At 42.2% G+C, this 19,137-nt stretch overlaps 1 protein-coding gene across 1 annotated transcript in view; it reads right to left on the bottom strand.

The window, feature by feature from the left end:
• DSCAM (DS cell adhesion molecule) overlaps positions 1-19,137 on the bottom strand; it is a 695,428-nt gene that overhangs the window by 80,094 nt on the left and 596,197 nt on the right. Inside the window, exon 20 of the mRNA XM_040249128.1 lies at positions 16,918-17,051. Coding sequence (XP_040105062.1) covers positions 16,918-17,051 — 134 coding nt within the window. The remainder of the gene's footprint in view (positions 1-16,917; positions 17,052-19,137) is intronic.

Genomic DNA, 19,137 nt, shown 5'->3' with positions numbered 1-19,137 from the left:
ATTTACAAAATCTTCTGTGAAGAGTACATAGTCTTCAGTTAAAACTCAAATCACTCCCCTGTCTATAACATACAATTGGTCTTTATTCATTGAATTTTTACCTGAAACATGAGCTATAGCTAAACATGAGGCTAAAATCAACGATAAAAATATGACTTCTTATGTAGCAATATTTGTTGTACCATTTACATAGATGATTAACTAAAAGTTGAAATGAAGGTTTATGCATAAAAACTTCCCCCCAGTTGGAATGATTTTTCTCTATAGATTAGGATGGAAAACAAGAGTCAAGTTACTTTGGGGTTCCTGCTGGTTATTTGGGAAAATTGGTTACATAGATGCTGCCGCTATTCTGCCCTAATGACTTCCATAATTGGGCACAATTTTTTGGTCTCAGTAGAAGGGCAAGCAGAAAATTGACTGAACAATTTAAACAATTAAAGAGGCAATTCATTTTCTTTGTACACACACACACACACACACACAAATATATATATGTAACTGGATATTAAATGTAACTTTTCTTGTTTTCATGAAGTTTTAGCAACATCCTTAAGAGGTGAGAATAGTTCCAAAGACACCAGTACTTTCTTGCCTTACAAAAATGTGAGACCACCTACCCAGGGCTTTCTGATTGTAACGTTTTGATGGTCATTTACCTCTGAGTCTCATAAGAGGCTGAGTCAAGAATAGGATATTTTTGCTGACGGATGTCTGTGTGCATTCCCACCTATGGACTGTAGAGGCCTGTGAGCTCACCTTAGAGACTGGTGAGTCACACCTGAGAAGATTAAATGCTAGCTCACCTCACAGAGGAGAGAAGGCTGTGCTGGAACTAGCTGTCATTTGCAGGTTGTTGGTTAAGGATGCTCACATATGGTCCCATAGAGGGGAGCAAGGCGGACATCTCCAGAGAGATGCTCATAGGTGTGAGATGTCTCCAGGAAAGAGGTTTACTGAAAATTACATGATGTTTGTCTTAAACAGCATTATTTATCCATTGTTGTTGTCTTTTTGTCTCTCAGTCATGTCTGACTCTTTGCAACTCCATGGACTGTGGCCCTCCAGGCTCTCCTGTCCATGGGGATTTCTAGGCAAGAGTACTGGAATGGATTGCATTTTCCTTCTCCAGGGGATCTTCCCAACCCAGGGATTGAAACTGCATCTCCTGCAAGTCTGCTGCATTGCAGGCAGATTCTTTACTGCTGAGCCACTGGGTAAACCCTTTATTTATCCATCTTGTTCTTGTTAGTCTTTCAATCATATCCAACCCTTTGTGACCCCATGGACTATAGCCCACCAGGCTCCTCTGTACATGGATTCTTTAGGCAAAAATACTGGAGTGGGTTGTCATTTCCTTCTCCAGGGTTACTTGTCCATGAATGTGAAAGTTGCTCAGCTGTGTCCAACTCTTTGTGACCCCATGAACTGTAGTCCTTGGAATTCTCCAGACCAGAGTACTGGAGTGGGTGGCCTTTCCCTTCTCCAGAGGATCTTCCCAACCTAGGGTTCGAACATGGGTCTCCTGCATTGCAGGTGGATTCTTTACCAGCTGAACCACAAGGGAAGCCCAAGAATACGGGAGTGGGTAGCCTATCCCTTCCCCAGCGGATCTTCCTGACTAGATGGTGCATAATTCAACCATTGCTAACATGTTCAAGAGGTGGCAACAGGTAAGAGAAAAAGAGCTACATGGGAAAAAGATTAATTAGAAACTCATTCACCGTAGTGAAGTTAATCTAGTTGTTTAAATCCTTTCCCTTAATGCTCAGCCAAAAATGATTGTTCTGAGAAAAAAGGGAAGATGACTATTAATTCCTTATGAAAAGTTTTCCTTCACAGTCTACATAGTGTATACTAATATTGATTCTATTAATATTTCCTTAATTTTGTTTTTATTGGATGCCAGATTTTCCAACATGAGGATTAAATCATGTTTAAGCTGATTTGCTAATTTCTACCTTCATTCCGTTATCTGATTCTACCTCCTAAATGCTGGGAATGTTCAGTGAGAAGGATTTATTTTATTTCCATATTTTTCCTGATACTTCAACCAGGCTAATCTTTCACAAATTTTGAAGCATTAAATGAACACAGAGGGATAGAATAGAAAAATAGAATAAAAAAGACCATAGTAGAGCTTCACTCTGCTGTGGGCAACAGGACAGGAAATTGTACCATAAGGAAACACAGACTCCCGGTGTAGTTTCTTAGGGATGAATGAATCAAATCTGGCAAAAGGAGAAATTGTGGGGAGGGTAGAAAGACACTTTTCTCTATATTTAAATATCTAACCATTTAATTTTCTCTCTGGTAAATCTTTAACTTTCTAATGTCATCATTTTCAGTCAGGACAGAGATATTAGCCATTCCAGAAGATATGGTTATCCCCCAGAATAAAACATGAATTAATCCTGAGTGGATGACTGTAATTGGGCTAAACATTTGTTTTAAGGGAAGAGTAGTGTTACATTATGACCTGTAGACATACAAAACCAATCAACATTCAGAAAGCTCTGATGCCACCAGGTATGTGACTTGTATAGGCTTGGCTCTTCACAGGAAGTTTTGTTCCACAGCTCATTTTTGTTTTTAAACTTTTTTATTTTGTATTGGGATATAACCTATTAACAGTGTTGTGATGGTTTTAGGTAAACAGCAAAGGGACTCAGCCAAATGTATACATGCATCCATTCTCCCCAAACTCCCTCCCATCCAGGCTGCCATGTTACACTGAGAAGAGATCCATGTGCTAGACAGCAGGTTCTTGTTGGTTATACACTGTAAATATAGAAGCCTGCAACTCATTTTTAACTGTGGTCTATGCCAGCATGATGGAGCAGACAGAGCATCTGTAGATTGGGCCGGCCAATTATTCCAAGCCCATCATAAATTCCTATTAGCTACTGAGAAAAAAAAATCTGTTTCTCATCTAAAAACTATTTAAACATGCTGATTATATCAGAAACCATTTAACCTGATGTTGATTACTAGGTAATCACTCTCCATTGAAATCCTTGAAGTGACAGTGAAGTTATATATTTCTTAGTCCATGAGAGATGGTTAAATAAGAAGAGCAGGGTTCTTCTCTTTAGCTGGTGTCATGTAGCAAGGGCAATCTATAGCTTTCTTGAGGGAAGACTTTGATATTATTTTGGGACCCACACTTAAATTATAACATGTGCAAGTATTTTATCTTTTGAGCTGTTGCAGATATAGTGCTTGTAAATGGAATGTTCATGGGTTTTTGCTGTGGGAGGTAGGCTGTTATGCCAACACTACTGCATTGCAAGTATGGAGGCTGTTGTTGGTGTTGTTTAGTCGTTAAGCAGATGGTGACTGCAGCCATGAAATTAAAAGACACTTACTCCTTGGAAGAAAAGTTATGACCAACCTAGATAGCATATTCAAAAGCAGAGACATTACTTTGCTGACTAAGGTCCATCTAGTCAAGGCTATGGTTTTTCCAGTAGTCATGCATGGATGTAAGAGTTGGACTGTGAAGAAGGCTGAGCATCGAAGAATTGATGCTTTTGAACTGTGGTGTTGGAGAAGACTCTTGAGAGTCCCTTGGACTGCAAGGAGATCCAACCAATCCATTCTGAAGGAGATCAGCCCTGGGATTTCTTTGGAAGGAATGATGCTAAAGCTGAAACTCCAGTACCTCATGTGAAGAATTGACTCATTGGAAAAGACTCTGATGCTGGGAGGGATTGGGGGCAGGAGGAAAAGGGGACGACAGAGGATGAGATGGCTGGATGGCATCACTGACGCGATGGACGTGAGTCTGAGTGAACTCCGGGAGTTGGTGATGGACAGGGAGGCCTGTAGTGCTGTGATTCATGGGGTCGCAAAGAGTCGGACACGACTGAGCGACTGAACTGAACTGAATATTCAACTCTTTTGTGATTCCACGGACTGTAGCCCACCAGGCTCCTCTGTCCATGGGATTTCTCTGGCAAGAATATTGGCATGGGTTGGTGTTTTCTTCTCTAGTGGATCTGCCCGACCCAGGGATCGAATCTGTGTCTCCTGCATTGTAGGTGGACTCTTTACCTCTGAGCCACCAGAGAAGACCATATAGAGGCTGATATGTATGGAAATCTATGATGAGGCTTGACAATAGGTATAGGACACCTGGGGTCAGTCATATAAGCTTGCTGGACTACAGATCTCTTCTTTGGGCTGTGCAAATGCTCTTAATATCATGCCTAGTGATAATAAAAGCTCATAAATAGCTGTTGAGCTTGAATTCATAGACATCTATGGCGTTTTATTCCTTCGTATAAGGGGGGCTTTCTAGGTGGCGCTAGCAGTAAAGAACTCACCTGCCAAAATAGACATAAGAGACGCAGGTTCGATCCCTGGGTTGGGAAGATCCCCTGGAGGATGGCATTGCAACCCACTCCTGTATTCTTGCTTGGAGAATCCCATGGACAGAGAAGCCTGGCGGCTGTAGTCCATAGGGCCACAAAGAGTTGGAAACAACTGAAGCAACTTAGCACACACCCACACAAGATAAGTTTGCTCCTCAAGGGACAAGATATAATCATGGTTTGGCAAATTGGAGGGTTGATTAAAATAAGGGATCTGACACACTCCTACTAAAACCTAGAAGTAAAATCATTTGAATTCCCTTCCAAAAATCATCCCAGTCAGAGTCAAGGGCATGGGTTCATATTTATAAAATGCCCTGGAAAATAAATGTAAATTTCATGCATTTGATTCAAAAATATATTTATAGCAAGTTTTTCGCAAGGCTTCTGACATATTTGCATCTCTAAAATTGTACCCAGAGTGGAAAATGCAGTGACAATGTACCCAGAGTGGAAAATGCAGCTAATTCACTTTTTGACACCCAAGTCAGGCAGCTCATATTTCCATTGTTCAGGCTTTTTGTGTTATGGTTTTAGGTCTGGTGGGTAGAGTCATGCATTTCTGAGGAACCTGACAGTATCCTCCTCAGAAGAATGGGAAGCTTGGAAGGTTGGTCTTATCCTGGTGCTTCAATGTCACCCCATGAAAAGCCTAGGAACAGTGTCTTCCAGACCTATTTTCACTCCCAAATTATTCTTGTCTTGGGATGTGCTAAGTCACTTACTCATGTTCAATTCTTTGCATCCCCATGAACTGTAGCCTGCCAGGCTCCTCTGTCCATGGGATTTCACAGGCAAGAAAACTCGAATGAGATGCTACTTCCTTCTCCATGTGAAAGTAAAAGTGAAAGTCGCTCAGTCATGTTCGACTCTTTGCGACCCAAGGACTGTATAGTCCAGGGAATTCTCCAGGCCAGAATGCTGGAGTGGGTAGCCTTTCCCTTCTCCAGTGGATCTTCTAAACCCAGGGATTGAACCCAGGTCTCCCACATTGCAGGCGGATTCTTTACCAGCTGAGCCACATGCTGGTATATTAATTTTCCTTTTGTGTCTAAGAAACTATTTAACTGGAAAATAAAATTAGCCATAATGAGCTACTTTAAATGCTCTTTAGTAATTTCTATAAAACTGGATGTTTACCCAATAATGGCTGAATCCATTTCCAAATCTCTTACACTATTTAGCTCAATGGATGAATTTGTAAAGTCTCAAAAGCCTTCTTTAATCTCCTCAATCAGGTGTCATATTCACTCTTTGTTTGGTGGTGGTGGCTTCGTCACTCAGTAGTGCCCAGCTCTTTGTGAGCCCATGGACTGTAGCCTGCCAGGGTCCTCTGTCCATGGGATTCCCCAGGCAAGAATACTAGAGTATATTTCCATTTCCTTCTCCAGGGCATCTGCCTGACCCAGGGATCAAACTCATATCTCCTGCATTGCAGGCAGATTCTTCACTGCTTAACCACCAGGGAAGCCCTGCACACATCCATTATGGTCCTTATCTTTATTGCCCTTTGAATTAGTCTCCATGTAATCATTTTTTTTCTCATTTCTTTTCTGTGGTTTATTTCTAGTTTCATGTAGGTGTGGTCAGAAAAGATGCTTGAAATAATTTCTATACTCTTAAATTTACTGAGGCTTGCTCTGTGCCCTAGCATGTGGCCAATCCTAGAGTACTCTTCGGATTATAGTCTTGCATGTTCTTAGTGTCACTCTGCCATGGATGCTCCAGGCACTCTGAGAAGGGCCTTGTCTTTCCTATCCCTCCACTTATCTCCCAGGGATCCTAGATCAGAGTACTGCAGTTTGGGGACCTTCTAAGCACTCATTGGAATCGACTGAGGAAGTTTCTGTTGTCTTAGTGACTTTAATAATGACCTAGAATTTATTTGAATACAACAGAAAAAAAATGTGTAGAGAATGCCTATAGAGTTTCAGACTGTTCAGATCAAATTAGTCAGCAATTCTGATGGATATAAAAAGAATTCCACTTTAAAAATTTTCAATTAACTTTTTACTGAAACACTAATTCCATCAAAGAAATATGGCGCTTTAAGAAGCTTTAACATCTAATTATTAACCTCCTATTTTAAAAAATTGAATGCTCTGATTTTGTAGATAGAATGTTCACAGAAGTGATTAAAAAAAATACCTCCCTCAAAGCAGAATAAACAAAATGATAGCTCTTTTAATTATAGGGCAATGACTCTTTCAGAGCATATAAATCTTTCTGTTTAGTGACAGAGAAATACCCTGGATTACATAAAGAATAAATAGTTAGTTGGATCAATTTAAGATTTGCCTCTTTTTAAAATTTCTATATATAATACATTTTGATCTGATTTCCATTTTATTTCACTATTTTCATCTCTAGAAGAAGATAATATTTCACAAAGATCTTCCTAAAGAAATAGACTAAGATGATCAGTTCTCATTGAAATAATAGCACATTAAAGCTACTTGTTCTACATCAGTCAGTTTTGGTGGTTTCCTGTGTACTTTACCAAGATCACTTGATTGGCTATTATGTAAATGGTTATGGACTGCTTTTAAAAAAGAGTTCCAAGCATAAACTATTTTAATTTTGGGTCTCCCATATATAAACATTATTGTTACAATGTTTTGGAAGTGAATTACAGTTGATACCCAGAAAAAGCAATAAAGAAAGTAGTCTCTCCATGTTATTGTTTAAAATCCAGGCATCATCTCAATAACCAGATAGATATTACAGGATTCTTGTATTCCTCATGCTCTTTTTAACAAAATCACCTCCATTTACTATAATTTTGGCTCATTCCTTTCCCATTGTCATACTATCTGCCATAAAAATTATCTCTCTGTAAAAGTGCTTTATTAACTTGATTGCTACCACCTATTCAACAAATTTTACACAAAAGAACTGGTTTAGGATTATATAACTTTTCACATATGAGAAAGAAATTGTGAGAAGTGCTTTTCTCAGTGATACACATAATAGAGGTATAAAATACAGTTTGGGAAAGGATAGCCATTCTTAATTGAAGAAGATTTAAAGCCATTTATTTCCTAAAATAGCAACCCATGTCTGTATCAGGCCAATTAAAAAAGATGATCTGTTTTCAAAGCTGGAATCTTTCAAAAGCTCCAAAAGCTAGTTGATCAAAAAGGCATTTTCATCTATGGCTACTCAGGTAGAGGTAAGAAGCAATGAGGAAGCTTACACCACTATCTACTCTGAATGAATTGCAGCTCAAAGCCAGTATGTGTATTGGCAATTTATCTGCAAAACTGGGCAAGCAATCTTGTGAGACTGGGCTTGAAAAGCAAATTTCAGGGCTTGTTTCTGTACAGAAATTCCATTTGAATATATGCTTCTATTTTCCTTTGTTCAAATTCAATAAAGTAAAAAATCAGGTTCAGGATTTTAAAGGTCAAGCTTTTGCCCAATTGTAACATATGTGTTGGGCTTCCCTCACAGCTCAGTTGGTAAAGAATCTGCCTGCAATGCAGGAGACCCAGGTTCAATTCCTGGGTTGGGAAGATCTGCTGGAGAAGGGATAGGCTACCCACTCTAGTATTCTTGGGCTTACCTGGTGGCTCAGCTGGTAAAGAATCTGCCTGCAATGTGGGAGACCTGGGAAGATCTTGCATTTTGATCAGTTAGAGAAACTGGACAACTTCACCTGATTGATGCCTGATATAACTGAAGGACAACTGACAGTGATTTTTTTTTAATTATATGGACTTAACAGAAATATTGAGCAGTTATTGGCTGGTTCATCGAGAATAGAAAGAACCAGATTATTGTTTATCTTTTTTAAAGAATCAGATTATAAAACATAACATATTCTTCCCCTCACTCTTCAAAGACTTGGAGTCCAATAAATATATGTAAATTGCAGCATAAAAAGTTTAAAGCACATTTAGAATGTATTTCATCAAAACTGGCCATGAAATACTGAACTGGCATCCCACCAGGCTCTGTCCACGGGATTCTCCAGGCAAGAGTCCTGGAGTGGGCTGCCATGCCCTTCTCCAGGGGATCTACCCGACCCAGGGATCGAACCTGCATCTCTTATGTCTTTTGCATTGGCAGGTGGTTTCTTTACCACTAGCACCACCTGGGAAGCCCTGTGTTTCACAAATACATATGCAGTTAATCACGTGCCAGCAGGTCTTTCTCGCACTTCTGTGTGGCAGGCATGGATTAGACTCTATGCTGAAGCTGAAACTCCAAGACTTTGGCTGCCTGATGTGAAGAACTAACTCATTGGAAAAGACCCTGATGCTGTGAAAGATTGAAGGCAGGAGGAGAAGGGGACGACAGAGGATAAGATGGTTGGATGGCATCATCGACTCAATGGAACATGAGTTTGAGCAAGTTCCAGGAGGTGTGCCGCAGTCCATGGGGTCACAAAGAATCAGACATGACTGAGCAACTGAACTGAACTGATGCTCTTGTGATTAACCAAATTTTACTCTAGCAATCAGTACCATAAGTACAATAATATGCCCGGGGGAAAAAACTAGAAAAGGTTTCCTTAAGACAGACCAACATCTAAGCATTTGAAAATCAGATCTTTTTTATAAAATTTATAAAAATTTTATAAAAATTTTATAAAAATTTGGGGAAGTATATTCTTGAGCTTCCTTAGAAACACTTAGGTGTTTCATGCACTTAGCGTGTACACACAAACGAAGAACACGACTGTGTACTCTTTGGGTGACTTCTGTGTGTGCTAAGTCACTTCAGTCCTGTCTGACTCTTTGTGATCCCGGGGATTATAGCCCGCCAGGCTCCTCCATCCATGGGATTCTCCAGGCAAGAATACTTATATGTGGGTTGCATTTCCTACTCCAGGGGTTCTTCCCAACCCAGGGATCGAACCCACATCTCCCATATCTCCTGCATTGGCAGATGAGTTCTTTACCACCAGTGCCACCAGGAAGTATCTCCATAATTTTCAGTTTTGCTATTATAGAAAAAAAAAAGATGTCCAGCAGCAGGTCATGTACCTGAAACTCTGGAAGAATCATTTCCATGTCAGTGATTCAAAAGTGCAGGTGTTCTGTCTAAATCCTTCTGGGATGGAAAGAATCCCAAAGTATTTAACACACTTTCCCTGCCTTATTAAGCAGAAACTTCATTATTCAATTTAACCTCTATTGGATGACTCATAGCCATCATCCAGAAGATTTAATTCAACATAGCATTTGCTGAATACCCACTATTTCAGCATAATACTGGGATTTCCAGGGTATAACAGTGGTCCCTGTACTTAAGAAACTGACACTACTATGGGAGCCCAGGTATGCCCATCTAACAATGATGTAAGAAATTACGATTATGCCAAAGAGGAGCTAAAAATCAGTGCTGGGGATGCTGAAGAGAAATGGAGCCTACTTCTTTGAGGAAGGCAGTAAGTTGTCAGGGTGGAGAATCTGGGTCCTGCTCCCTCGGGCTGCAGCCCCTGTCTTAACCTTGCTAAGCTGTGCCCTGCGCAGTCTGCATGTCAGTACCAGTACGAAGAAGAGAGTAATAACATCCCCTCTTGCATAAGGTCATCATAGGAATGAACTGATGAAAAGCAGTATTTTTAAAAATGTGGGCCATAGAAGCAATTTAGCAGATCTAGCAACTGTTTTAAAAATAAGAGAAAAAACCCCATAGAACAGAAAATACCAGAGAATATCACAGTGCACTGTGTGTAGTAAGCGAAGTGTTGTTTACAAGGCTTTGGTTTTGCGTGTGTGTCTGTGTGTGTACTGGAGTGTGATCATAAAATGTGTTTCTGACTGTGAGTCATGAGGAAACAAGTTAGAAAACTTCAGCCAGAGAGCATTTGACACAATGAGTTTTCCAGGTGGCTTAGGGGTAAAGAATCTGCTTGCCTATGCAGGAGACGTAAGAGATGTGGATTTGATCCCTGGGTTGGGACGATCCCCCTGGAGGAGGGAATAGCAACCTACTCCGATATTTTTGCTTGGAGAATCCCATTGACAGAGGAGCCTGGTGGGCTATAGCCCAGGGATTCACAAAAGAGTCGGACATGACTGAGCAACTAAGCACACATTTAGCACATAGCTCACGACCCGGATAATCACGATGGTGTGATCACTCACCTAGAGCCAGACGTCCTGGAGTGTGAAGTCAAGTGGGCCTTAGGAAGCATCACTACGAACAAAGCTAGTGGAGGTGACGGAATTCCAGTAGAGCTATTTCAAATCCTGAAAGATGATGCTGTGAAAGTGCTGTACTCAATATGCCAGCAAATTTGGAAAACTCAGCAGTGGCCACAGGACTGAAAAAGGTCAGTTTTCATTCCAATTCCAAAGAAAGGCAACATCAAAGAATGCTCAAACTACCACACAATTGCACTCATCTCACATGCTAGTAAAGTAATGCTTAAAATTCTCCAAGCCAGGCTTCAGCAATACATGAACCGTGAACACCCTGATGTTCAAGCTGGTTTTAGAAAAGGCAGAGGAACCAGAGATCAAATTACCAGCATCCTCTGGATCATCAAAAAAGCAAGAGAGTTCCAGAAAAGCATCTATTTCTGCTTTATTGACTATGCCAAAGCCTTTGACTCTGTGGATCACAAGAAACTGTGGAACATTCTTCAAGAGATGGGAATACCAGACCACCTGATTTGCCTCTTGAGAAACCTGTATGCAGGTCAGGAAGCAACAGTTAGAACTGGACATGGAACAACAGACTGGTTCCAAATTGGGAAAGGAGTATGTCAAGGCTGTATATTGTCACTCTGCTTATTTAACTTATATGCAGAGTACATCATAAGAAACGCTGGGCTGGAAGAAGCACAAGCTGGAATCAAGATTGCCAGGAGAAGTATCAATAACCTCAGATATGCAGATGACACCAGCCTTATGGCAGAAAATGAAGAAGAACTAAAGAGCCTCTTGATGCAAGTGAAAGAGGAGAGTGAAAAAGTTGGCTTAAAGCTTAACATTCAGAAAACTAAGATCATGGCATCCAGTCCCATCACTTCATGGCAAATAGATGGGGAAACAGTGGAAACAGTAGCTGACTTTATTTTTGGGGGCTCCAAAATCACTGCAGATGGTGACTGCAGCCATGAAATTAAAAGATGCTTACTCCTTGGAAGGAAAGTTATGACCAACCTAGACAGCATATTAATAAGCAGAGGCATTACTTTGACAACAAAGGTCTGTCTAGTCAAGGCTATGGTTTTTCCAGTGGTCACGTATGGATGTGAGTGTTGGACTATAAAAAACGCTGAGTGCCGAAGAATTGATGCTTTTCTTTTTCTTTTTGATATAGTGGTGTTGGAGAAGACTCTTGAGAGTCCTTTGGTTGCAAGGAGATCCAACCAGTCCATCCTAAAGGAGATCAGTCCTAACTATTCATTGGAAGGACTGATGTTGAAGCTGAAACCCACACACCTGCTACCTTGATTTGAATGTTGTCTGGACCTGCTGGAAGTTATGTTCTTGCTTCCCAGAAGATTTGCTTAATTCTGAGGTGTGGGGTACACAGAGGAGAGTCAGCTGCTACAAGTCTCACTGGCTCATCCAGAAACATCTACTGAGCCTTCTGACATGCAGGAACTGGCTAGCAACATTATCTGAAACTGGAATAACTGAGGTGGATCACAGCTCACTGATATAATGTTTAGGCTTTCTGATTTTTATTTTTCATTAATGAGAAGTTTCCTCTGCAGGAGGAAATGGCAACCCACTTCAATATTCTTGCCTGAAAAATACCATGGACAGAGGAGCCAGGCAGACTACAGCCCATGGGGATGCAAAGAGTCAGATGCAACTGAGCAACAAAAAGTTCGGGCTATCTAATTTCACATTTCTACATCCATCAGCTTAGCACTGCAAAATAGACAATTTCTACATACTCGTGCTTCTGTAATATATAACCCTTCTCGCAGTCTGCTTTTAAATGGGAAGGGTTATTAGAGAGGAAGCCCAGGTTAGCTCCTTTCTACCTGGGACCTTACAAGGCTAGTTCACGTCTTCAGATTTCCATTACTCCTCATAGAGCATGAATTGGTCATCCAAACCATTATATACTAAAATAATAACCACAGTCCCAAAATGATATGGATGAATTCCTGAATCAAACGGACTTTGAGATTTTGCTCTGACTGGGGAGGTGGATGTCTCATGGCATCAACTAGCCCCCTACAATGAGATTAATGTTTACCAAGCACCACTTTTAGGCAATCAGTCTTGAAACAAATTTACAGTGTCTTGTCTGGCAACACACAGAGTTTCATATTATTATGCTTTTTTACTAAGCTGACCTGAGAGAACACCATGAAACAAATGCCTATAATCAGACAAGGCATTTGACATATTAGGGGAAAGAGCCTGTGTCTTTCAACAAAGCCCTTCCACAAGGAAGGGGGATGAATCGAGGACCTTCAGAGAAAATCTACATCTGTTAAGGAGGTTAGCCGAGGGACTTTTATAAAGAAGATTAAATTACAGAGTATGCTGTGTCCTAATTTATCCTCCCATGTTCTACATTTGACTATGAAGTCATTTCAAAGAAAAAAAAAAATCAGATACATGAGCAGGGAAAATATACAGAACTAAGACTGCCCTCTTGTGTTTCTTTGGCTACATAGGCAGAAACGCAAAAGCCTCAGAAAATTGAAAGCATCCAGTTTTCTGACTTAAAATTAAATTGCAGAAACTAAAGACAGGGAAAAAAAAAAAACCCTTCTAGTAATTTATAGTTTCTTATTCACTCTATGGGAAAGCACAGACTAGTAGAGGGAATTTTTCAGTTCTTCACTTCTGAAGAGACTTACATTAGTTCTCTCTGATCTTTCCTTGTAATGGTATTATTTTAAAAATAGGTCTCATATGAGAAATCTCTGCATCTCACACTCAATTTTGCTGTCAACCTAAAACTGCTCTAAAAAATAAAGTCTATTAAAAATAGACCTCATGGTCTTAAACGGTGTTTGAAATAAACGAGTAGCAGTGAGGCTCTAGAGATGGAAGAAAACTATTCTGATTGCTTTTCATTATTGAGGACAGCTCTGGGGTTCTGGGCTTTCCCAGAAGCTTAATAAGTGGCACTTCCCAGGAGACCATAGGCACCTCGATGATAATTGTACTTCTAGATCAACAGTGTTTGTTTGTTTGTTTGTTTTTTAATATGGTCCATTCTTGCCTAGAGAAGCTCATGGACAGAGGAGCCTGGTGGGCTACAGTCCATGGGGTCATAAAGAGTTGGACATGACTGAAATGACTTAGTGAAAGTCACTCAGTCGTGTCTGACTCTTTGTGACCGCCTGGACTATACAATCCATGGAATTCTCCAGGCCAGAATACTAGAGTGGGTAGCCTTTCCCTTTTCCAGGAAATCTTCCCAACCCAGGGATCGAACCCAGACCTCCCACATTGCAGGCAGATTCTTTACCACCTGAGCCACAGGGAAGCCCCAATGACTTACCATGCATGCAAAGATAGCACAGGCTTCCTAGGTGGCACAAGTGGTAAAGAACTGGCCTACCAGTGCAAGAGATGCAAGAGGTGTGGGCTCCATCCCTGGGGAGTTTCCCTGGAGGAGGAAATGGCGACCCACCCCAGTATTCTTGCCTGGAGAATCCCATGGATAGAGGAGACTGGTGGGCTACAGTCCATGAGGTCGCAAAGAGTCAGATACGACTGAGTACATAGCAGAGCAAAAGACAGCACAGAGACGCCCGATAGTGGTTGGAAGACATCAGCAGGGTGAGAAGTTAATTGCATTTCCCACCTTTGATGATTGGCTCGATCTCACTACTGTAAGTTTTGGAAGGCTCTTGTTGAGAAGGTTCTGGGAGGTTGAATCCCATTATTCCATGCAGGGAGAGACTGGAAATCCCTGAGCAAATCATTTATATTCCACCTTACACACTTTTCCATCATGAGATCAGGCTAGTAACTCCTCTTTTTATAGGATGAAATGTGTAGGCTGGGAGGATGAGGACTAACACGGCACCTCAGGTCCACAGATGTGAGCTTGCTCAGCAAAGCCTCAGTCACTCAGAACTAATTCCAAATAAGCCAGGTGGGGGCTTTTAGTTTAGATGTAAAGAGTCAATTGGGAAGACAGACGAGAGTGAGCTGCTGGTTGTCCCTATACCTTTCTGGTTTCTCTCTAGTTTGTTGGAGTCAAATAGTAATTGTGAGTCCTACGGCAAATAGACAAAGGAATGACTGAATAAAAATAAAGAAACCCCAAATTGAGAGAGTAGCTTTGACACATATATGCTACCTTGTGTAAAGAGATAGCCAGTGGGAAGCTGCTGTACAACACAGGGAGCCCAGCTCAGTGCTTTGTGATAACTTAGAGGGGTGGGATGGAGGGAGGCTCAAGAAGGAGGGAATATATGTATACATATGGCCAATTCATGTTGTTGTACAGCAGAAACTAACCCAATACTGTAAAGCAAGTATCCTCCAATAAAAAAATAAATGAAAATAAAAAAGCCCTTCGAATGCTAGTGAAATGTGGACACGCTTTCAGCAATAAGTTAGCATCTCTTTGATGAATGTGATGCTATGTCAGGGCTGATGATCAGCGGGTCAGAACCTGCACAGGGACCTCAGTGCTTGGCCTCTGAGCAGAGGAATGGGGCCACCCACTGTTGTCATCTACACTGCTCTGTATCTCCAGACTTTGATGGCAGGATCTGACGCAGGATTCAGCAGGTGAGAATTAATAGCATGTTTGCAACCAAATAAGGAAGTCACACAAGTTCTGAAACCCAACTGTGAACGTATTACTTCTACGTCTCCACTTTAACTCCAGAGGTGCTGCTGTTGATGTATAAACAGCAGAACGTACAATTGATACTTTTCAGTGAGAGATGAGCCCCTGTGAGCCTCAGCCCCGCTCTCCCCCTGGCTCCCCACTGTTAATCATCCTCACTTTTTAGGGGGCCACCAGGCCTCTGGACCCATTTAGACTCCAGACTTGGGAAAACATGCCATTTTAATTAAAAATTAATTACTAAATTAGTTCAGGAATGTTATGCAGTCTTTAAAAGGAAGGCAATTCTGACACATGTTACAGCATAGATTCACCTCGAACACACTCTGTGAGATAAGCCAGGCACAGAAAGAAACACTATCTGATTCTGCTGATATGTATGAGAGTCCTAGACTTTCCTGGGTTGGGAAGATCCCAAGAAGGAATGGCAACCAACTCTAGTATTCTTGCCTAGGAAATCCCATGGGCAGAGGAGCCTGCTGGGCTACAGTCCATGGGGTTGCAAAGAGTAGGACATGACTGAGCAACTAATACACACAGACTTGGGGTGGTTGCCAGGGCCCGGGGGAGGAGAAGTGGGGAGCTGGTGCTTAACGGAGACAGAGTTTCAGTGTGGGAAGATGAAAAGAATTCTGGAGATGGATGGTGGTGATGGTTGCCCAGCAATGTGAATGGACTTAATACCACTGAACCAAACACTGAAAAAAGGTACATTTTATGTTAAAATATTTTACCACAATGAAGTCAAACTTAATTTTCATATTCATTCCACAAGCACTTGAATGACTATGCAGGTCAAATTTTATGCCAGGAGCTGGGAGATAGAAGGATGGATTGGATATAGTGCCTACCTCAGGAAAGGCCATAAACATTTCTATGAAGACATCATCAATTTGATGAACCAATTTTTTGTTTTCTTTATGATGTCCTTCTTGGATATTCAATTTTTTATTGTTTGTTTAAGAAACAGTTTAACTCTGTAAGTATTATTCAGTGATGATATTAATGAAAATAAATACTGCACTTTGAAATATTAAGTACTCTAACAATTCTTCCACAATGAATGAAGCTAACTATTGTCCCTGGGGGCTTTCCAAGTGGCCCTTGTGGTAAAGAACCTGCCTGTCAATACAGGAGACTCAAGTGATAGAGGTTGGATCCCTGGGTTGGGAAAGGGCATGACAGCTCACTCCAGCATTCTTGCCTGGAGAATTCCATGGACAGAGGAGTCTGGTGGGCTGCAGTCCATGGGGTCACAGAGAGTTGGACATGATTTAGCAACTGAGCATGTGTGTGTGTGCACACACACACACAAACACACTGTACTTGGGAGGGTCACAGATTGTTGATAAAGTCCCTCATTTCTAGGACAACAGGGGTTTGTCTGCTGCTAAGTCTCAGCAAGAAATGCGCAGGGAAGGAAGGCAAGGTGGGAAGTGGGAAGCAGGCGGGGGAGGCATTTGAAGACAAGCACAACAGTGAAATCAATAGGCGTTGTCCACTGGCTATCAATTAAGCCTTCTGGGTTTTGATTTTGATAAGCCAGCTGGCAGTTTTGTGGGAACTCACCCAATAAACAATAATTCCAAACAATTGTGTCCCTTGGAAAGATTCAGAAGTCTATTTTCAAATGAGGTGGTAATGAGAACCTTGCTTTGTATGTGGAGACAGCAGAGAGAAAAATAAAACCACTGGGAAGACCCAAGTAGGTGGAAACAAAAGGAGGATGACCCAGATGGGAGACCGAGGCTTGTTTCTGGAAGGTGCTTGAAAGGAACAGGGTGATTTACAAACTTACTGTGGGGTAGGGATGTGAGCAGAAGATCGTGTACTTTCGGATGACGCCGTTCAGCTTGAGGGGTGGCAGCCACGACACGAAGACCATGGAGGCAGAGGCTGCTGCCGCCTTGACCCCGGCAGGGGGGCCTGGAACTGGAAAAGGAGGATATTTAGTCACAAGATGAGGGTCCTTCCCCCTCCCCCAATGCTGCACCCAACTCTGTCCCCCTACCCCACAGGACCCCACTGGCCTGGCCACGCTCTCTGCTCTGCTCTTCAGGAGTCGATGTTGGAGTCTGAATTGTGTCCTCCCTAAACCTGTGCAAACTACAAACTGGTACTTGCCAATCCACCTCTACAAGGATTAAATCACAGCCACTGCAACTTCTGACTTTCAACACCCCTGGAAAGGAGTTCAGTGTGGAAGTCAGGAATGCGGCCCTCTGTGCTCTGGGAAGAACGGGCAGAACAAGTCTTCAGATAGAGCAGAAGATTTTATGAGCCCACTTCTTGCCTCTCCTCATATCTAGAAAAGCACTAAAATCTTTCATGGTGATCTGCTCCTTATGACCAGTAGTGGGTCTCTGCCAAAACATATGTTTGATTGTGAGTAACTCCTTCACAAAAATCACATATACACTGGCCATCCCCCTACTTATTTGGGGTGGTTTCTCAGAGCTATCTGAAAACCTGTCTCCCAAGATATAGTCCTGATTATGCCACAAATAAAACTTAATTCACAATTCTCACATTGTGCTTTTTTTTTTCCCCAGCTGATACCCACATGTTGAAGCTCTAACTCTACTACCCCAGAAAGTGACCTTATCTGGAGATGGTATCTTTACAGAGACAATGAAGTTAAAGTGGGGTCATTTGGGGGAGCCCTGACCCAGTGTCTTTGTGAAAGACACAAAGGCTGGTGTCTTAGTGAAAAAGGAGGTGTGGACATAGAGAGGCCGTGGCAGGGGGAAATGATGTAAAGACACAGGGAGAAGATGCCCTGCAAGCTGGAGAGCTGTGCTCCCTCACAGCCCTCGGGAGGAACAGACCCTGGCTACAACTTGACCTTGACCTTGACCTTCTGGCCTCTAGAACCGTGAGAGGACACATTCTTGCTGTTGGTCCCCCAGTCTGAGGGACATTGCTACAGCCACCCTGGGTGCTGACACAATGTCTCTCAGACCAGTGATCTGAGAACTGCATAAGCCCTATTCTTGGCCATGTCGCCTAAGAGCTCTCTTCAACAAGAATCCTGCTCAATCAGTTTAGCCAGTGTGCTCGGTCACTCAGTCATGTCTGACTCTTTGTGACCCCATGGACTGTGTGAAGCCTGCCAGGCTCCTGTGTCCATGGGGTTTCCCAGGCAAGAATCCTGGAATGGGTTGCCGTTTCCTCTCCCAGGGGATTTTCCTGACTCGGGGATTGAATCCGTGTCTCCATCTCCTGCATTGCAGACAGATTCTTTACTGCTGCTCCACCTGGGAAGCTGCCATACTACACTTGAAATTCCCACAATGTCTGATCACCTTTGACATCTGATCTAAGTCTCCATTCTCTGTCACCCTTAGGTAATATCTGATCATCCTCATTTGCCTTCTGCAAAATTCCAGTGAGGTCAACTTAGCCTGAATGCCCTTCCTCCCTGGTGTTTCCTTTCAGTCAGTTAAACATTTTATTTATTTATTTATTTTGGCTCTGCTGGATCTTTGTTGCTGTGTGTGGGCTTTCTCTACTTGTGGTGCACGGGTTTCTCATTGCTGTAGTTTCTCTTGTTGCAGAGCAAGCGCCTGGACCTCCTCTCTGCAGCAAGGTGCTCTTAGAGCTCACACATCTAACAAACATCCGATCACCCCGGCATTTCCACTCTAGACTCACAAACCTTAGAACTATCCTTTTCCAAACAGGACTCACCACCTTCTCTCTGATGCCTCCCTCCTCCCCTAGTGCAGGGAAAGGCACAGCCATCTTCTTGGTTGCAAGAGCCAAAACTAGAATTTCTCTTCCCTCCTCACTGCCTGTCAGTGGACATGTAAAGTTGCCCTTTAAACCTCCATGTGGACAAATCCAGTCAGATACTGGGCTTTCTTCCTGGCTCTATGTCATTCCTTAGAACTGGACCCTATTTTAGGTCCCCAGATGTGGGGTGCATCTCCCACGTCAGGTCACTGACACATGATGACCGACAGCCTTAGGCTCCTCTTGCCTGGGGTCACTTCCCACCCTCCACCTCGTCCTTGAC

Source organism: Oryx dammah, unplaced genomic scaffold, assembly GCF_014754425.2.
Source record: "Oryx dammah isolate SB20612 unplaced genomic scaffold, SCBI_Odam_1.1 HiC_scaffold_2, whole genome shotgun sequence".
NCBI lineage: Eukaryota > Metazoa > Chordata > Mammalia > Artiodactyla > Bovidae > Oryx > Oryx dammah.
The sequence above is the reverse complement of the archived record's forward strand: the minus strand, read 5'-3'. Positions and strand labels throughout refer to the sequence as shown.